The 21,510-nt window shown below is 39.5% G+C and overlaps 1 protein-coding gene across 5 annotated transcripts in view; it reads right to left on the bottom strand.

Moving 5' to 3' along the window:
* Positions 1 to 300: 300 nt before the first annotated feature.
* Positions 301 to 21,510, bottom strand: part of LOC133384091 (F-box only protein 30-like) — a 39,116-nt gene continuing 17,906 nt past the window's right edge. For 4 of the 5 annotated variants that reach the window (XM_061626023.1, XM_061626020.1, XM_061626022.1 and 1 more), the window contains exons 3-7: positions 21,164 to 21,254; positions 19,021 to 19,050; positions 14,196 to 14,303; positions 4,834 to 6,901; positions 301 to 3,159 (exon numbers count right to left, since the gene is read on the bottom strand). In XM_061626023.1, the coding sequence (XP_061482007.1) occupies positions 2,956 to 3,159; positions 4,834 to 6,901; positions 14,196 to 14,260 (2,337 nt within the window). In that variant the 5' untranslated portion in view covers positions 14,261 to 14,303; positions 19,021 to 19,050; positions 21,164 to 21,254 and the 3' untranslated portion in view covers positions 301 to 2,955. Of the gene's footprint in view, positions 3,160 to 4,833; positions 6,902 to 14,195; positions 14,304 to 19,020; positions 19,051 to 20,310; positions 20,434 to 21,163; positions 21,255 to 21,510 lie in introns of all 5 variants that reach the window. The other variant, XM_061626025.1, reaches the window with a different exon arrangement.

The following is a 21,510-nucleotide window of genomic DNA, read 5'->3' as shown; positions in this document are numbered from 1 at the left end:
GAGTCAGACTATTGATCCATTGAGACAGTTTTTATCTACAGCAACTGACAACAGAGCTCCAGGGTTTTAGAGAGGGAACTCCCAGCCCTTGGGTTCTGCTGTCGGTCAATATAGATTTAAAAAATCAGCTGATGCTGGGGACTGGACCTAGAATCTTGAGCTCAGGAAGCAAATGCTCTACCATTGAGTTACTTGTCAGGTACTCTTCACCACCAAGCTATGGCCTTTAATACATCAACACAAAGCTCATTAACACAAAACAGATCATCCTAGATCTACAGGAAAAACATGCACTCAAGAGAAATGGCAAATATGTTTTATTAAGATTATGACAGACATTGCAAAAAACAGCATTAACTGAAAACATTTAAAGTGGTAGTGTTGAGTTGGTAAGAGAAAGGAATTGCTGAGAATATGAAGTAAAGACAACCAACTGAAACAAAGTACTAGGGTAGAGCTGATGTACATTTAAAATGCAAGGTATAGTACAGGAGAAAAAGTCAAGTACTGACAAAGTACATACCACTGTTTTGTTTAAAAACTGCATAGCAGTATGGAATACTGATATACTAGATTTGCACTGTATTCCTAAACCCAGAAGAGTGTACCAAACAGTTCTTTACAGCATTGATGTGTTAATAGCTCTGGATTAAACTTTTTAAAAAACCCACAGTATCTAGAATTGAAAGTAAAAGTGCACATAGTATTGAGAATGAAGTGATCAAAATGCTAAATGTGAAAAGATGAACCAATTTTCACCACAGGTACAACTGTACTTTTGGAACTAGAAAGTCTTATTTCAGAAGGCCTCTGTGGTTACAGTGGTTACAGTATTTCTCTTAAAGAGGCCAAGACATATTTCTGTCCACCTCTGTATTTAAAATATCCCTACCCATACCAAATTTATACTACAGTATACACTGGTAAGATGATTAAAGATTAGTGTATACAGAAGCAGCTTCTAAAACCTGTGGAATGGACATTCTCGGTTATTTCTGGTTGACATCCTTTTTTTTTTTTAGAATAGCAACTTCCCACAAACTGAAGAAAATATATCCTACATCTGAGGATTAGCGATGTCCTGATTGTAGGGTAACATACATGAATTTACAAATAACAAAACTAGTATAACGATGACCTCTTCTCTATTATTCAAATAACTACAATTCAAAATATTCTTCTATTAATTGAAGAAAAATTATGCAGGATTAAAGGAAAATTCTCCTCCAGACCCTTCAAAGGGAAAGGCAGTTTTGTGAGAGTAGTTAACTGATCCCAAGATCCAGGCATTACAGAAAGCAGCTATGCTGAGCAAGCATTCACATTATATTCACTATATGGCACAAGAGAATGAGGCTGAGTTTGTTTTGTTTTTGTTTTAAATGGGGCAACTCGTTATGAAAAAGGCAATTATTTTCCAGCCTGGATTCATGTATGCTGAACATACGAACACTCGGATCAAGTACTTAAATGATTTCATTATAAACTTTCTAAATGAAGCTATTTCTATAACAATCTTTTCAAAATGGAAATTCCCTATTTCATTAATACAATATTGGTCTGTTACTCTATCGCACCAAGTTCAAACTAGCAGTATGAAGTATGAAAACTGAGTTATGGTAGTATAGTTAAAGGCATTCTCAATTACAGTAAACATTCAACACAATGTCCTCATTATGGAAGACTATGGAAAAATATGATATAGATGAACATGCATTTAAGATATGCTCTGTGCAATGAATGGGTTCTCATCTTATAAAGATGGCATGACACCTCTATCCTAAAAGCATTTGCTTAGAAGCAAATTCCAAATTTCAGGGGAATTAACTTCAGAGTGTGCTCAGAATCAGAGTCCTATATGATTTAAAATAGCCTAGAAGCATGTAGTACACTGTAGACATATTGACAATAAGATGTGTTATGTCAATACCAAAAACAAGCCCTTCGTTGAATATATGAATCTAAAATTAGATGTATGAATCTAATCTCAAATAGCTAATTTGCAACAGGATTTTTTTTCCAAGTTCATCTTTTATCAATCTAAACCAATAAAAGCAAAAATTTATTAACCCAAAATGGTAGTCCAGGTGTACAATAAAGATTGAAATAAAATTACATTTTGTTCCATTAGACTAAGGCTAGGAAACCTTTGCTGGACTACAATTCCGATCATCCCTGATCATCAGCCATAGGTCTGATGGGAACTGGAGTCCAACATCATCTGGAGGGCCAACAGCTACCCAGCCGTGCATCAGACTGTTAGCAGCAGCAGCCTATGCTGACCATCAAAATGTGTAATTGAAGCAAATTTGCAAGTCAGAATTCAGTTATGCAATTCCACTCCATTAAAATCATGAGTTTTGTTACCAACTTCAAAGAGTTGTAAACTGTGCCCCCTATTCATTTGCATCAACACTAAAAGCACCCATCCTTTATAAATCGCAGCTAGAAACTGAGTCAGCTTAAATGAGCACAGCAATCTTTAAAGAATGAAAAGATTCTTCAAGTTACGCACTGCAAAATGCTAAGTAGCATTCAGCTTTTAACTGGTATTTTAATTTGCCAAGAGACCAAATACCTATGTTGTTTGGTCAGATTCCTGTCTATCACAATCTGAGTTCCTGTCTGAATGTACAGACCTCTAGAAGTCAATAAAAAGAAACGGACACTGTAAGTCAGAGAAATCCGTAACGAAAAGTTTACAGATGATACAAGTTTTATATAAACTACCCTGTCCAGCAAGTTCCATAGTTTCAAACATTAAGGCAGCTTTTATTAATTCTAACCAGACAGTATTATAAAAAATAAATGCCACTTCAAAACATTATGTACATAATGACAGAGTAAATTTACCAAGAAATTGTATTTAGTAAATTAATAAAGTGTCACAAAGTATTACACAGAGGTTACATCAGGTGCTTGAGTGTATGTGCAATTAGAGTAAATTCTTCGTGTTTAAAGTACGGGTTTCAAAACAGAGCGCAATGACCGTCCTTCTTTTGTAAGTTCTCGTGTGACACACATACATGGCAGTGGCACAGCCTCCTCCCGTCTTTCTACGGCATTATAACTGCATTTCTTCAAGTGGTCAGCCATGCTTACAATGTCAGCAAATTTCCATTCGTTTACAGTACAAAAAGCTGTGCTGAATCGCCACACCTAGAAAATAAATTTTTATTAACAAAGTGCATATAGTTCTGCTTTCTAGGGTTCAAAGACTGCATTAATAAAAGGGTGTTTAGTAGCACAATTGTACCCAACTATTAAGTGCATGATAGAACAGCAGTAAGCACAAAATCCCACGTACATAAGACAGTACAACGACTTGTTGCAGACTAAAGGCTGCCTGATCACCAAGCTACAGTTTGATGATCAGGACTGCTGCTCACCCTCTTTTTCAGTGTTGGAGGTAACTACAGCTAACATTGCACCTGCAACTGACATTCTCACTAACCAGCTAGTGCCAAACCAAGTTTAAAAATACAGTCAGATGAGGGTATGCAAGGTCTGGTTTAAAAAGTGTTGGTAACACCAATGTTACCTTGAAAAGTGAAAATGGGAGGGAATGTTCCCCTTGTTGGCATTTAAGCCTGCGAGATGTTTCCAACCAAACCACCATGGTTTGGCAATCGGGAAGCATTTTTATCTGCATCAAACCAATAAGCTTAGCAGCAAAAGCTATGACATGAGCAACTCAATGTGCAAGAAAAAGTCAATGCTAGAATAGTGAGCAGAAAACATCTACCCTGGACTTCTCTTGCAGTTTTAATTGTATTGGATTTTAATTGTAGGTTGCACTGAAAACCAATCTTGACTGAAAAGCATAATTTAAAAAGTTAGTATATTATTAAAAATTCTTAATTACAAAATTTGTAAGAGCACTCTCTTAAACTAGTTTTTTTTAAGTCTACAATTGTTTTATACCAACAGTGCTAGCCTTACAGAGATAGCCCATCTAAAAATATTTATTAGGGCCACATTTTCGTTTTGTTGCTGGAGAGAGCTGATGGGTCTTAAGAAGTCTGTAGCCTGCGCTGACTGACATAACCATTAGCTCACTATAAATTCTGCTCCTGCTCCAGGCAGGACCATACATTGTGTCCAGCACTAGAAAACGGGCAATAAGAGGGACAGCTACTTGGCTTATCCAGCATCACTCTCACTGCCCTGGCCATATGTCAGCCTCGGCCTTGCCAGTTAGCATGCCAATTCCTATGTTTTCATCATTTACCCTCCCTATTAGCTGATTGTTTTATTTGCTGTAGGTGTTCACTAGAAAAGAATTTGACCTGGGTTCCAAAGTACCCATTGCCTTCCTCACCCCAAACATTTTTGTTACTCCTCTTTGCTTTCATACTCATGTTATTTATCTTTGTCACAACTAGTGTTGGGGCACTGGGCAGACACCACAGCTTGGGGGTTAATGGATCACTGGAGGCCTCCCGTTCAAAAAGTATAGTTCTTAGTTTTCTTTACTACTGTTTTATCTTCATAGGTGGTGGTGGAGATCCACCAGTCTTAGGAGACCTCAACCCCTCCAGTGGTTCTTAACCTTTTCCACTACCAGCACCCCTTGGATTTCCAAAATATGCTCTCGCAACCCCTGAAAAAATACCATGCATTTTTTATTTTAATTTTAAGTTTTCCAAAATCTTTGATTGTATAGTCAATTTTCTGCTTCTATTTAAATGAATTTTTACAATCTCTTGAACAATGCCTCGCACCCCTAGCAAAGTATCTCACACCCCAGGTTAAGAACCACTGCCCTAAACAAAACAACATGCCAATTCCAAAACAGAGGTGAAAGTTTCATGGAGAGTTATTCATACAAACCTTTTCTTTTATTTGCCATGAAGAACTTCCATCTGGATACATCCTCTTTTCCCACAGCAGTATGACCATTCCACGTGCCTGTAGTAAGCTTCCACATATATCCCTCATTAACCGTGACACTCGTGAAAGCTGACATAAACTAAAGCCATCTAGAAAACCTGCAATATGTTGTAGAACCTCAAAAGGAAGATTACTCAGATGGTCACTACGAAGTCCTAAACAGCATCTCTTATCAGGCTCTGTCAGCACAGTAGATATACAAGGCTGAACTCCAAACGACCTAAGATGCCGATCATGAATAACCTTTGCCCCTTGTGTTGAAGGACAGAATCTGCGCTGAGAGTATGTACATCCATAATAAGCCAGGGGACATCTCTGTTCCATCCAGCCATTTAGGCCAGCATGAATATCACCATGTACATTCTTAAAATGTGAAGAGAATTCATTTCGTCTAAACAATTGTCCACAAACGAATGTAAACATTGAACGCTTTGTTTGGTATCTAGCCACACATTCTAGTACCAAGTCTAGGCCAAGAGTCTGGAAAGGGCTTGGATTTGAGAGCTGTGGATTTGCATGATCGCAGGCAGAGGCTGAAGCAATTTCCCCTACCATTGTATTTGTGGCCAGGATTGCAGAGGGGAGAGAAAATGTCTGAGTCCCAAAATCAACACGATATCCATCGATAACACGACTATCGGATATTCCCCTACCACCAGGAGAATCTCCAAGACAAAACAGCAATGCTGCTGTGATTAAATCTATTCCCTGAAGACCCATAGGATCTTCTGTTATTTCTAAATCTGATGTATCTACTGCTTTGTCTTCCTTTGGTGCAGCTAAGAAGTGATTTGCAAGGAAATTGTAGGTACGATGAGGAATTAAAGAAAAAACATCTATGTTTCTAAGTCTGTCTTGTTCCATTTGCTTCTGTATCAGTTCTTCATTGCAGTCATGTGGCAGATATACATGATTAACAGTGCCATTAGACAAACTATGCAGAGGTATTTCATCCTTAAGTTGTATCATTACAGGAATAGGGTTGCAAGAACTCAATGCTTCAACATGAGAAGCATTACATACACCATTTGCTACAATGGATTGGTCAGAATTACACATACCTAGTTCTTTACTCTGTTGCAGTGTATCTGTCCCTGTATTATCTACATGAAAGCCATTGCATAAAGAGGTATCAAGTCCCATATTCAAACTGTACTGTTGCATGGCATCATAACAAATGTCACTTGAGCCATTTTGTTCTAACTGTACATTTTGACTCAAGACATCAAAGTGAATGCCACCCACTGCCCCTATGTTATCTTCATCTAGATGGCTGTGCTCTACTTTATGCAGGTCTCTACTACAATTTTGCTCTTTTGCCTGAAAATCTTCACTTGTTTCACATGGTGAAATGCCAAGCTTCGAACTTAACATACCTATGTCTCTAGTAGCAGTGTTCAGGATATCTAGAGCTGTAGCTAAACTTTTTGTTGTTTCCAAAGTAGCTTGATAAAGGGCACCATATGACTCTTCATCTACAGGCATCAAGCCATTTGAAAGTGCAGCGTCTGGGGCACTTGCAACAGAAGTCTGTTCTCTGGATTTTGACACCTGATCAGCTGTTTTTGATGTCATAGTTGCTACTTTGAGAGATTCCAGGAGCATTCGCTGATCTTGAAGGGCAAGAGCCATGTCTAACTGTTCAACTTCATCAACATCTTTACTAAGATTTTCATAAGATTTTCTGTCGGCGTAACTGACAGGCCATCTATTCCATTCCATAGTGCAGCATACCACACTTGCAGGGCAAATTTGTAGATGTTCAGCAATTTTGTTTCTGGCTACAGTAAATGGACAGCCAAAGCCACTGTTGAGACAAGGCACTCTTTCAAGTGGACATAAAAGACGATGCTCTGCAGCTTTGCATGAATGAAATACTGCTCCACAAACCAAAGGGCAACCAATCAAGTCACAGGAAATGCCAACCTCTGGTCTGGTCATACAACGCCGACTAACACAGTTGACACAATGCAGATGTTGATGTTCTTCCACCGTGGCAAGTTCAGCTCTAGAAAGAGAGGATGATAAGCCAGAAAAAAAATGTCAATATACGCAAATGGAGCAAAGTACTCTCTTGGTCATATAAAAAAAGAACATCCCAGTCCATCATGTATGCACTTAGGAAATTTGGATATCATATATAAAGTCCGTAACTTCACAGATTCAGCCAGCCAGATGTAAGCCAGATTTGACTGTACCAGGAACAGCGACATGTATCCAAGCTGAATCCTGATTCAAATCTGCCAGCAAGGGAGATCTTACTTGCCACAGCATCTCTGCCCTGGTTACAGCTATACATGATCCAGCATCCATAGCTCATTTGGACCAGAAAGATCCATAGAATGTCATGAAGAGATCCACAGCAACCCAATTTCTTCTCACTAGAGCTGTATGTATATTTACTAGAGATGTACAACTTCCACAATTAAGCCATGGGGAAAACATATTGTTCTCTGACTTCTGGGGGGGGGGGGAGGTTATCAGGCAGAAAAATAAGTTTAGGCTTAACATAAAATGTATTATTTAAACCGTGGCCTATAAAATTTGGCATTTTTATAAATTTACAGAGCAATCTGTAAGAATTTACAGAGCAATCTCTATGCAGGTATTATTGTAAGCTAAAGCTGTAGACAGTGTTTATTACACAATGAGTAAGACTTTGTCTTGAAAAGCATTCAATTCCAAAAGAGAAAGTATTTCCTAGTTCCCCCAATTTTCCAATTTCTGAATTTTTCCTTGTTCTCCCCTACAGACCTACACATTTCCAGTCCTTATAAAGTAAATGGATACCATGGACAACAAAAACAACAAACAGTAGTACAAGTTAACAGTATTCTGCTAGTAGCAAAGGCTAGAGTTGCACCCTAGAGTTAGTGTAGAATACCAGTGGTGCACTCAGGTTAACACTGGAACTCTGATGAGTTACTGAATGAGAACTACAACTCAGATCATGATGGATGAATGAGCTCCTTTGGATACATCATTGGCCTAGCATGGGCTCAGAATCACTTTGTACTGTTACTAATCATGCTGCATCACAAGGTCTTACTGAAACGCCAAGTGCCAGTTGTTTGCCATGCAATATGGCTGTCTCAAGTGGAATATGGATACCAGCCAATAAGTCAAACACTCATAGTTCTCTGGGTTATAGCAGCAGTATTTTATGTTCTTGCCACCTTCTTTTGAAGCTAAAATGGGAGTTACTGTTCAGTTTATGGATATGTTGAAGAATTTGCTGCCCCTTTGTTTATACACAACTCAACTGCAGTGGCTGCCAAGCCATCTGAATATTTACAACTGGGGATTCATTTTGCATGATCAGTGTTAATCTTAGAATATCGAGTAGCCAGAAACAACCTTTTTACTTCACGGAGTTTAGAACTCTGATGTTCAAAACTAGACAAAGAAATCAATTCTAGTCTTTATCCTGTCACAGTGCAGCAACCTTTTGGACGGTGTAGTCAGACAACATCCGGATAGCCACAGGTTCCTCATCCCTGCTCTAAGGAATGCCCCCCCCAGTATAAGAAAGCTCCGAGACTGATCTTCTCAGTATCTTGGTATGAAGTAGTAACTAGTTGAAAGGCGTTTTCAATATAAAATAAAAAGGTGAGTCAAAATAGTATTTATTTATTATTTATTGTTTGATTTATATCCCGCTCTTCCTCCCAGCAGGAGCCCAGGGCGGCAAACAAAAGCACTAAAACACTTTAAAACATCATAAAAACAGACATTAAAATACATTAAACAAAACAACTATAAAAACATTTTTTTAAAAGCTTTGAAGACATTTTTTTAAAAAAAGATTTAAAAACTTTTTTAAAAAAAGGTTTAAAAGCATATTAAAAAGCAATTCCAACACAGAAGCAGACTGGGATAAGGTCTCAACTTAAAAGGCTTGTTGAAAATGGAAGGTCTTCAATAGGTGCCGAAAAGATAACAGAGATGGCGCCTCTCTAATATTTAAGGGTAGGGAGTTCAACAGGGTAGGTGCCGTCACACTAAAGGTCCATTTCCTATGTTGTGCAGAACGGACCTTCTGATAAGATGGTATCTGCAGGAGGTCCTCACCTGCAGAGTGCAGTGATCAACTGGGTATATAAGGGATAAGACGGTCTTTCAGGTATCCTGGTCCCAAGCTGTATAGGGCTTTGTAAACCAAAACAGGAACCTTGAACTTAGCCCAGTAGCAAATGGGCAGCCCATGCAATTCTTTCAGCAGTGGGGTGAGATGTTGGCGATACCCTGACGCAGTGAGCAGTCTCGCCACCACATTTTACACCAGCTGCAACTTCCAGACCAACCTCAAGGGCAGCCCCACACAGAGAGCATTACAGTAATCCAGCCTGGAGTAGTGTAAATGGTGTTTATTATAATGTGGAAAACTGCACCTCCTGTGCTAACTTTATCATAAGTGAAGGCCTACCAGACTGCATTCAGGTCAATTTAGTCAGAATTCAACTTATTAAATATATTAAACATTTTAGTGCCAATAGTATGATAAACCATTAACTATAATACAGCACAGCCAACTGGCAGCCTGCATGTACGATCTGACCTTCAACTTCATTCTCCCCCCCCCCCGCACCTATACCATTATTATGGGCAATGATGGGTCACACGGGAAGAATTGCTGACTGTCAGAACACTGATAGTAATGAATTGTTTTGAAAGAGCCTTAAAAAAATTATGTATCTATTATGAAACAGTCTGAAGTATCTTTTATAAAGAGAGATTATGGATAACAATGTATTGTTAATGTTTTGTCATGCTTTGTTGTAAACTGTTTTAAGTGTAATATAGACAGAAAAGTGATACACAAATAAAGTGACTAACTAATGACTTTCCAAGATAGGTTGAAGCTGAAATGGATCTACCTCTTACATCTCAATTGGCCAAGTCAGGTGAAGGCTTATTCTTTAGCTGCTAGCAAGCACACCTTTAAATGACATACACTGGTCTTGCTGCTTCTAGAGCTGTGGAGCCTGGCCGCGATAATGGACTGGATGAGAGCTAATAAACTGAGACTCAATCCTGACAAGACTGAGATGCTGTTGGTGGGGGGGCCCTCTGCCCAGATGGTTGATGTCCGACCTGCCCTAGATGGGGTTACACTCCCCCTAAAGGAGCAGGTCCGTAGTTTGGGGGTCTTATTAGATCCGCTCCTGTCACTGGAGGCTCAAGTAGCCTCGGTGGCACGGAATGCGTTCTACCAGCTTCGGCTGGTAGCCCAACTACGACCCTATCTGGATAGGGAGAACCTTGCCACAGTTATCCATGCTCTGGTAACCTCTAGATTGGACTACTGTAATGCACTCTACGTAGGGTTACCTCTGAAGACGGTTCGGAAACTTCAGCTGGTGCAGAATGCTGCGGCCAGAGTTCTTACTGGGACAAAAAAATTTGATCATATAACACCTGTCCTGGCCCAGCTGCACTGGCTACCAATATGTTTCCGGGCCAGATTCAAAGTGTTGGTTCTTACCTATAAAGCCCTTAACGGCATCGGACCGCAATACCTGGCGGAACGCCTCTCCCGCTATGTACCTACCCGGTCGCTGCGCTCGACGTCGAAGGCCCTTCTCCGTGTCCCAACGCATAGGGAGGCACGGAGAACGATAACTAGAGCTAGGGCCTTCTCAGTGATGGCCCCCGAACTATGGAACGCCCTCCCTGATGAGATACGCCTGGCGCCTTCTTTGTTATCTTTTCGGTGCCAGGTAAAGACCTACCTCTTCGCCCAGGCATTTTAAAAATTTTAAAAATTTTAAAATTTGAATTTAAAATTGAAAATTTTTAATTATGTTTTATTGTGTATTGTATTTACATCCACTTGTATTTTAACCTGTTTTATTATGCTGTACACCGCCCTGGGAGCTTATTGCTATAGGGCGGTCTAAAAATGTAATAAAATAAATAAATAAATAAATAGTTTCATTCAAGGTTTTTGTTCACGGAAGTAGGAAGTAAAAGGAAACAATTATCTTCAAGTACAGCCACGCTTAAAGCTCATTCCCAGTTTGGAGAACAGAATTCACTTGCCTTTGTTTTTATCAGAACTAAAGATGACATTTGGCACAAGATCAGTTCACTCACTGACTGCATCCTATCCACAAGTGACAAGAACCATTTGTGGAAGGATGCAGCAATGACCTCCACTGTCTCCAGTGCTGGTCTGAACAGTAATGAGCTTGTCTAGCCTGTGTCTCTGGCTGCAGAGAAAAGCCTACAAGAAGGCAAGAGATAGGATGAGGTAGGGCAGGGCACAGGCTATTTACAGCCCAAGCAAGCTGCCAGGAAAGTGCAGGGGGCAGGGAAAGTAACATGGTCGATGCTTTCTCAATCCCCCTTTACTGTCATCTAAGATAAGATAAAACAGTACCGGTATTTGTGAACATAAGATCTCCCTCCTCTCAGTTGCAGTAAACTTTCTACTCCCCATTATTGTGTACTACAGATATAAATGCAAAGGAAAAAAAGATGCCAAGAAAACTGAAATTGTGCAATATGTCTAACATTATGTTAGACATGTTAATAGGACAATACAATTCACAGTGAATACTCTAAATCAATAGAACCTACCTATGCACAACTACAGACACATGTACATTTTGCTTCTTGTATAATTTTGTTCCCAATCCATTTTTCCCAAACAATTTTTTTTCTGGGGGCATGGGGGCTTGTGGAAAAAATAGGGTGGCAGAAGGAAATAAAAAGAGGACAAGATAGGATTAGGTGATCAGTGGTGTTAAAAACCAATACACACATCTTTTTTTATGAACCATACTTGCTTCTTAATAAGGATAGCAATGGCTTTTACACACCATGTAGGGATTCACAGACTCCACGTATCCCTTTACAATGGTTGCATTTGGACAATCATATCCTGGTTTAATAAGCCAAGATATGAAGCAGTCTTCTGGCTGCATGTGCATGCTGTTTGCTCCTCATTTTGCACAAGACAGCAAACCTGGAAGTCTTCCATTAACAATTGTTTGCTTCTTCTGAATCAGGAAACAATCATGGTTAACAACTTTGATCCAAAGTTGGTAACCATAATTTCTTGGTTCAGATTAAATGGAAAACTATTGTTAGTTGAAAAGATACTGGTTTGTTTGTTCCATCACAAAGAGAAGAGTGAAGGGGCCATGTTTTTAACATCCTTTTAGCAACAGCTTATCATTTTATTGATCATCCTTACATTTCAAGATTGATAATCATGCTTGTATTGTTTTTAAACCTATCATTTTTTGTTTCATCCAGCTGAAAAAGACTGTTGAAACAAATATGTCTTCAATTGTTTCCAGAACAGTGGGTGCCTGCCATATCTCAGCGTGGATGCTACTCCACAAAACACAGCAGCCACACTGAAATTCCTGCTATGAGTTGCTGAAGAGTGAGCTTCTAATATTTCAGGAGCTTCAGGAAGAGACTCTTCAGAATGCACTGACCAGAGTGTGTAAGTGATAAGACAATCTCTCAAGTACCTGAGCTGTGTAGGGTCTTATATGCTAATATCAAAACATTGAACTGAAGGGGAAAGGGGTATTGTTAATCTTGATGTTTTGTATTAAGAGACAAATAAAAAATACTGAGCTATGATTGTACAAACTAACCTGTAAGTTACTGCTGAGGGTCAAACTCCCCATATGACAAACACTCAATGTGCAGAGCAATACTGAGACTCTGGAAAGGGGCAAAGCAAGCACTGGTACTTCCTCTCAATGACCTCTCATCCAAAATGTATAGCTAGCTCTTTCTCAAGAGATTGTGGACTACATACCTTTCAAGCAATTGCATGCCATTTCAAAACATCCACCTTTCTAAACCCCCACTCTTAACAATTACTTCAATTCCTACATTTATGAAACAGAGAGCCTCTTCCTCAGCAGTGAAATATCTTAGCCCTCCCACACATCCAAGATAATAACTGAACACAAGGGGCTCATAACATTTTCCCCTAGCTTGTCACTTAATTGTTCACAGATTCTACAATAAAATGGTTAGCTGTTAAATTTGAAGGTTACATTAAGAGGTATTAGGATTGTGAATGTGGCAAAAATAGGATGCACCATACATCTAAGGTATTGAGAAGTCTGACTCTGATGAAAACACATTTTACACAACAGGTACCTTTGCTGCAGCATTTAAGATGAGGCTTTGGGTTAAAAGTAAAATTAAGTATGAGTAAGGTTATACCAGACTCCCTTAAAGTGAACAATGGGAGTGCAGACCTCAAATCCATCCCCAAATAGTTTTACCCAATTGGGTTGCTGATCTAGTGGCCTTTTCCCCATTGATGGGGTTGCTGATGGGAGGGAAATCCTTGTACCATCATGGCCCTGCCTTTCTCTGCTCTATTCAATTGTTGCAGCCATTTGTGTTATGCCATGCATCCCCTTCCCAATGGCCATTTTGTGGTAAGTACCCACAGCAGTTTCTCAGAATTCCAGATGAGATCGCTGGTCCAAAAAAGATGGTTATCCCTGATATAAACAATATTAAACACAATTTTATGAGTTTTTTAAAAAAAGTTAAAATTAGAATCATATATCTAAAGATTACCAAAGTGTAGAGATGTAAAATTTCCAGAAATTTTGAAGACATGGAAAAAACTGGGGTTTTTTTTTTTAGAAAAAACAAATTTTCAGAAAAATTGAAAAAATGCAATATTAGCACTTTTCATAGTTTGAAACTCATTTTGTTACTTCAGGAACATCAAATGTAATTATGTACAAGTTGGTTTGGCAAAAATATCATATTTGGTATATTAAAAGTACATTTTATTCAAACAATTATTACAAATTGAATTTACTTTTTTAAATTTGTACTTTTTTTGTAACAAATGGATCTACAAGATCCTGAGCTGTAAGGCACTTCTTTCGTTTTGCCAGTTTATGAGGAGCAGGCAACAAACAATTAAAAAAACACAAACACATTAAAACCATCAACATTAATAACAAAGAAAATTATTTATGTCTCTGCTAGTCCTCCACAGTGTTAAGCAGACATAAAGCATCCATTCCCATCAAAAGAACTGAGAAAAAGGTGGGGGACCAAGATTCAATGTAATATTTTATTCATCATGCTAAATAAGACATTCCATAATCAATTTTTTCTTCATTTTCTTCAATTTTTCCAATTTTCCAGGAAAAAACAAAGAAGGCTTTGGGGAAAAAAGTGTTTGTTTTTAATTCAAATTTTTTTCCAGGCCTTCACATCTCTACCAAAGTGAGGCCAATTTGACCTCAGTTTTAGATTAGTAAAGTGTTTTTTACAAGTACTGGAGTATTGAAACTTACTTTCCTTCAGGCAAACGCAAAGCTGGCACAGCAGAAAGTCCTTCCCCTGCTGATAATGTAAACATGGTGACAAAAATCACTTCACTTTTGCAAAGAGTCCTGTGGCACCTGTTTGAAAGACAGATTTTTATAAATCCATAGATAACTTCAAACAAATTGGCAAAAGTATTTTTTATTGTTCAGCCCTATTCAACCACTTATTTAAATGTCTTATATTTCTAGCGATATTAGAATTACAGCAAACAAGGTTTTCAGGCTAAAAGGTGATTTGAGATCATCACCATTCACTGTGATTGACTTATGAAACAAACCCTACAGAAATAATTTTCTTGAAGAAGCAGAAGGCCACAAAATGGAATCTTTGCTAAGCAGTTAGAATAACTGCTTCTCTGAGTACTGCCAGATACATCTGTCCTGAAAAATCAGACAACAGCCTACAGCGGTATCATCCTGTCATGCCCTGTCCTGTTCCTTTTTTGGGGAACCAGGGCTCACCAGGAGCCCTATTATCTCCTACGAACCAATTAGCATGAAAGGGGAGCATATCAGCCACTGAAAACAGTTTTCTCAGCTGGCTCCTTGTTCTTTCCTGTTGATTGGCACCAATCAGAGTAGAAAGGGTTGAGTCAGCTACTGAGGAGGACACTCACCTTCCCCTTCATGCCGATAGGCTCCTATGGAGTGTCTGTTGTGAGAGAAGGTGCCAGACGAGGGAGCAGGAAGATGAGTGAAAGTGGTAAAGGAGGTATGTAAGATTCAGCTGCAGAACAGCATTTTTCTCCCCCAAGACGCAAAGTAAATGTGCCTTGAATGGCAGCCTTACAGCCCATTCCTATTCATGCTAACTCAGAAGTAAGCCCCACTGAGTTCAATGGGATATGTTTAATGCTTCTTTTAAGTATTGTTATGCATTTGTGTATTTGTATATGTTCAGTTTGGTCTATGACCGTAAATAAAAAACAGTCAGTTCAATGGGGTTTATTACCAGGTAAGTGTATAGCTCAATAACAACTGTAGGAAGATCTTCAGAAAACTGTCAATGCAAATAAAATCTGATGTGACTGATCTTTGGGGGGGGGGGGCTCTCTAAAGCAGAAACCAGAAACCTTTTCAGATTGGTACTTTACTCTCTTGGAACAATCATTCTTGTAACACTGGGGTACATCATTCATTCATCAGTTCACAGCTCTTCATTTTCAACATTAAATCAATGGATTAGTATGTTCCTAGCCTTTAAAACATTCTTAAAATCACTGGCAATGCAATCTTTTACATATCTGCTCAGCAGTAAGTCCCAGTGAGCTCAACGGAGCTCACTCACAGCAGGCCCAGGTGTGGCAGAACAATGGGATCTGTGCTTCATGGGCAAATACGCAAAGGGTGTGTATGTGTGAGAGAGAGGCAGAACAAACATATAGCTAACTCTCTCTCTTTCTTAAAAGGATCATTCCCAGCCCAGCAGCAAAAAAAAGGGGGGATATGTGGTTTTATCCAGCCCAAAGCGAAGAGTTAGGGAAAGAAAAAGTGTGTGTTTCCATCTAGCTGGATGTTTCTATTGGGGTGGAGCTGCTGATCGTAGGCTGGCAATGCCACATTCAGTGCAAAACCAGACATTGTATTTCAGAGGGAGGGATTTGAATGTGATTTAAGATTTACAGCAATTCTATTCAGATGCTCATGTTGGGATAAATTCAAGATATGAATAGTTAAAAATCAAGCACTGTATTCATTTGATGTGGTTATTTATTAATACTTCATAATAACTATAGCATTTTTTCTTTTGTTTTTGAGCAAAAAGGACTTGAAATCCCCACTCAGACTTATGAAGCTCACTTGGTACCCTTGGGCCTGTCACTATCTCTTAGTCTAACCTATCTCACAGGCTTGTGAAGATACATAAGGAGATATAAAAAGGGTGAAAAGGGGGATTTAGTGCTTGTATCACAAGTATAACATTTTGTTTCCTTTAGTCAAAGTGATGCATTTATGAAGGAAGAGACATGCCTCCCCAACTCTTAGTATACCTGCAGATGTCAACCAATCTGGCATGATTATTGTGTGTTTACAAGTCCCAACTGTATTCAAGTGAGCTTACTCCCAGGCAGGTGTGCACAAGCAACCCTCTCTCTATGAACCTTGTCTGCCCCTTCCTCACATGAAAGCCGACGTTATAATCCTGTATCCACTTACCTGGGAGTAAGCCCCATTAAACACAGAGACTTACTTCTGAGTAGACATGTATACCATGGGTTTTTGAACATCCTCCCACACTTACTATGAAGTAGAATCTTCAGAAAATAACTTATAAGGAGTACCTGATCTCAAATGGAGATGACAAGGAACAGAAGCCACTAGCCAAGTGCAGGGGAGAAAGGAACAACAGCTGTTTAGCACCCCAGATATTCTTGGTGTCCAAACAACTCACTTATCAATGAGAGACTGAAAGCTTATATTTACTGTATAGGTTGTATAATCTTAGAAGGGGGTGTGGCATGACTATCATGAAGTGGCCCTGCACTTCTCCATTTGCCACTACACTACTGCCTACAGAACAGTGCCATTCCTAATGACATTGTTGCAGACTCTTTAAATTGTAGAATTCAGGAGTTTACTGTGCTAGATCAGGATCTACACTTGTTTACTAATGGCACAGAAGAGGGTACATATTAAGAATCTATCTTTCACATTAAAATCATAAGTGCCATTATCTATTTTGCCTGTGAATTATTAGAATACACAGATATTAAAAGGTAAGATTGTCTTGGTAAGATGAGGTGAAGGCAAACATGATTATCAAGCAGTGATCCTTCTGTGTCTCTGATTTGCTTTTCCTACCATGTCTACCAAAACCTAATGAAGTGATCCAAGGTTTTGAATAGCCAATTTAGTCTGACCTGGTTGTATTATGGGATGGGGGAGAAATGGCAGAGTACGTGCTTGAAGTTCTAACATCTTGCTCCTCTGCAAGTGTTGCAGTTACCTAAATAGAAACATGGACCATGAAACTACTTTTGGACTACGTAATTGTTCGGCATTTGAGGTTCAGGGTGTATGTATGTATGTATGTATGTATGTATCTGAATAGTTTTTATTTTGTTAGATTACTTCTCTCTTTTACTTCAACCAAGTGACAAAATTAGGCCGATTCTTGATTCACACAAATAAGATGGATCTGTGTTTATTATGTTAAACTTCAAAATGGGTTTTTAGCTCCCTCTAGTGACCAGTTAATGAATAATCAGCTGATAACAATTTTCAAGGGACTTGAAGAAACGCTTTCAAGCTGATGACCAGTACACACCTGATGCTGTGTGTCTGCGGGAGACCCTATCAAAAAGGCACTACAGAAAAATGGCTTAAGAATCTAGGCTTAAGAATGTACCTTTCCAACATACAATACTAAAGAGGGGAATGAGTTCATGTTTGTCTAATACTACATATAAGTGAATGCATACATGCCAAGATGCTCCGATAGAAAGAAAGTATATATTGTCAAGAATAGCTAACTTTGGTCAAGCTGAAATGGGCCACCAGAGAGGATTCTGGGAGCCCATGATTACCTAGGACTCCCCACAGGGTGAGATCCGCAGCTCAGGGTTAGACAAGCAATTTACAACCTGGGCAGGGGGATGTAACTGATCCCCAGCTATTATTCCTTAGCAGCTTCCTGGGATTAGAAGTCAGGAAGAAGGGGGTGTAGATCAGAACACCTGGGTGAGACCGGATGGTTTTCCTTATCTCCAAAGGCTTCAAAGGAATAGACCCTGCAGAGGTGGGAGACGACTGTTTGCTTTCCCCCCTCTTTGGTGACTGTTAAACTCCATAAAAAAGGAAGGACAGACTTCCAAACAGAGTTCCTTGTTTTCCATCTACTGAACCTGCCTGAAATGCCCGGGCTGATCTATTATAAGTATAGGATCTTAGCTTAGAAAGACTTTTGTTGTATTCCTTTGTCTGAATTGAACCTCTCCCCTTTTGTCATGCCAATGTGCCTCATGTAACCCATCTGTGGGTGAATATCCTTAAGGAAACAAACCGCTGCTCTCTTTTGTAAATACCAACTCATTTACGTTTAAATAAATTCTCTCTTATAAACGGTGTGTATTGGATTGGAACTGAGGATTCTAAATCTAGTCCTTTGACTGCTGAACTTGGAATTCACATTGGGCTCTGAGGTCCTTCCCTCAGAGAAGGAAACCTAGTCAGAAGGGTGGTGGCAGTTACTACGGAAGTAATTACTCCTGACAGAGGGAGAGTTTGCCTGGGAAGCAGCAACCCAAAGGAGTGGGACTGTTCTCAGACGCAAAGACCCCCCCCCTTGCAGAACTAAGGACAAGGGACCCTAGGGGGGCAAGTCTGTAAACACGTAAAACTAACTTGGTTGATGCTTCTGCAATATGAACCCAGGTACACATCGAGGCCTGTTGGATACATGTCTATAGAGTGTCTGATTACAGCTGGGTTATATGATAAGTAGGAACAGTCTAATCACATTGGTATCCATCGTTTCCCAAATAAGTTCAGGGCTGCATATATGGGCTACCCAACTTTAACTTCACAGCTATACTGCAAAATACATTACAAGAAATGCGACTGTGGCTGTGCAGAGATTTCCGTGCATCTTTCATTCAAATTGAACACGCTACCCTCTGCACTGCCCTCTTAAATAAAAACTTACTGGCCCCTACATAAGCTAATAAAAATCTAGAACAATAAGAAAACAAAATATATTTTAAGACTACCAGCAGCCCAAATGTTTCAACATTGCCACATTTAAGAACTGTATTCTTCAAATACATCAAATCTTGTCAATACATGTACGTACTTGCAATTGTTCTTTCAAGATTCTGAGTCTCTGAAACAGAAAAAAGTTTGACATGCATCACTTTCAGAATACCAAGGAAAGAGGATGTCATTAAAGAGTCCTATACATAATTAAAAGAATGCTATCCCCTCATTAATCAAGTGCTTACTCGTGTCACACAAGGATGAAATTCTTAGGTCCAGTGAAGAATCAGTCTTACTCCAAAACCATGCAGGCACCACACACAAAAGAGAACCATGTTGGCTAACTGCCCCTTTAAAATTAATATTTAAAAGATTCAGGCACAAAGATTAAAATTGTGACACATATGCACAAATGTAAACTTAACTTCTTCAGTAACTGCCAACTTTCAGATAATCTAGGGAGGGTACTGACTGTCACTATCATACTAAGAAAACTAGAGGAACAGTTCTTTCCCTTAGATGTGCAAAGTAGCACTTGACAGTTTTAAACATTTATCAAAGTATTATTGAAATAAGCTTAGGCCCATCATCTTGGCTGCTAGCATGCAAGACTTTGCATTAAGATTCAGTAGCAGCAACCTATACAACTTTTTTTCTGCAATGACAAGTTACTATATTTCAGCTGATCAAGGTCATCATAAGATTCTCTCTCCAAAGCACTGCTACTTCTTGGTACTCACAGTTTATTTTAACTATTTCAAGTGTTCAGAGTGCTTCACGTGCACCATTTCAGTAATCATTACACCACGTTAAGGCAGAAGCAACTCACCCAGTGGAACAGATCTACAATGCAAATATCTTAATGCCTCATCAGTCGCTGAAAGCCGCAGCAAAGCTGCTGCTAGAAAGTTAGCATTGCAGCTCCACCCCACATGGTGAGCCGCTTCTGCTGGGAGGTAGGCCACAATAATCATTATCATACTGCAGATGGGGAACCAAGAAAGATTCCATCAGCTATAGGCAGAGCTTGGAAAAGTTACTTTTTTGAACTACAACTCCCATCAGCCCAATCCAGTGGCCATGCTGGCTGGGGCTGATGGGAGCTGTAGTTTAAAAAAGTAACTTTTCCAAGCTCTGGATCATAGGAGAAGAAAAGAGTCGGGAGTGCATGCTCTCCCCATCTCTGCTGAACAACCAGCAACTTTTGGCTCCTCCTGTTCTTGAAATCTTTCCATTTCAGCTGGTGATTACAAGAACTCAAGAAACAGTAGCAGTTTTCTTTCTTTTTTCCTCCAAATCCCTTTTCCTTTTGTGGCATTTCTTTTTAGATAAGGGATGGGGAACTTCAGGCTTCTCTATCTGGCCATCAAGACTCTCCAAGTCATACCTCCTATCCAGCCGCACCAATTCTCCCAGGCCACATCCTTCACAGGACCAGCTCTGCACCCTCTGTGAGTGTTTTAGGCTGGCTGAAATACATCTTTGAACACTGATAATAATTCTTGCTTGCCTACATGAAGAATAGGGAGGTGTGTGAGAGTGCAGAAACTACCCTACTGTTCAACAGTGAAGTGCACATTCAGTACTCTGCCCGCTTTTGCCTCAGCCCCACCCACCACTGGCATGCAGTCCCCAGAAGTGAATGTGGTCTTTGGGATGAAAAGATTCCCCATCTCTGCTTTAGACTGTAGGCCTGAGGGCAGGGACTGTCTTACATTTGTAAGCCACTCTAGGATTAGTGGTTAAGGTGTTGAATTACGCCCCGGGAGACCAGGGTTCGACTCCCCGCAGAGCCAAGAAGCTCACTGGGTGACCTTGGGCCAGTCACTGTCTCTCAGCCTCAGAGGAAGGCAATGGTAAACCACCTCTGAATACCGCTTACCATGAAAACCCTATTCATAGGGTCACCCATAAGTCAGAATCGACTTGAAGGCAGTCCATTTCCATTTTCAGGAACCCTTTAGAATGAAAAGTGGGGTAAAGATGCTTTAAAAAATTAACATCAGCTTGGCTAAGGCCACCTAGTGAACTTGTGACCAATATAAGATTTGAACCACAAATTCCTCAGCTCACAATCAGCCATTCGGATACACCAGGCCACATAGAACAAATTATGTTGCTTCTAAATGTAGCTAAACTAGCAATACATATTTCTTCATGTTTGAGGTGTATCTTCTCCTTCTGAAGAAGTGGTTCAGTACTGGTTTTAGACATCAGTATGAACAGGAAAATTGACTCACCTGATCAAGACCTTCCAAGGGATAACATTTGTTGTGTAGTCTCCATTCCTATTATATGTAGATGGGGACAATCCCACAGCCAAAAAAAACCCTAGTAAGATACAGAATCACATAAGTATTGAACAAAAAACTCAGAAAGCAGAGATCTCAGATATTAGACGCTACATCATAACCCCCTTTCACTTTATTTCATGACTAAGTTGATAAGGTGACAGAATTCCTTGACTGACACTGTTATTTTATTTTATTATTTATTTATTTATTTATTTATTTAATTAATTCAATTTTTATACTGCCCACAGCAAGGCTCTCTGGGCGGTGTACATCAAATAAAAATATATTTACAT

Source organism: Rhineura floridana, chromosome 4, assembly GCF_030035675.1.
Source record: "Rhineura floridana isolate rRhiFlo1 chromosome 4, rRhiFlo1.hap2, whole genome shotgun sequence".
NCBI classification, from domain to species: Eukaryota; Metazoa; Chordata; class Lepidosauria; order Squamata; family Rhineuridae; genus Rhineura; species Rhineura floridana.
This window is presented reverse-complemented; position numbering and strand designations above follow the sequence as displayed.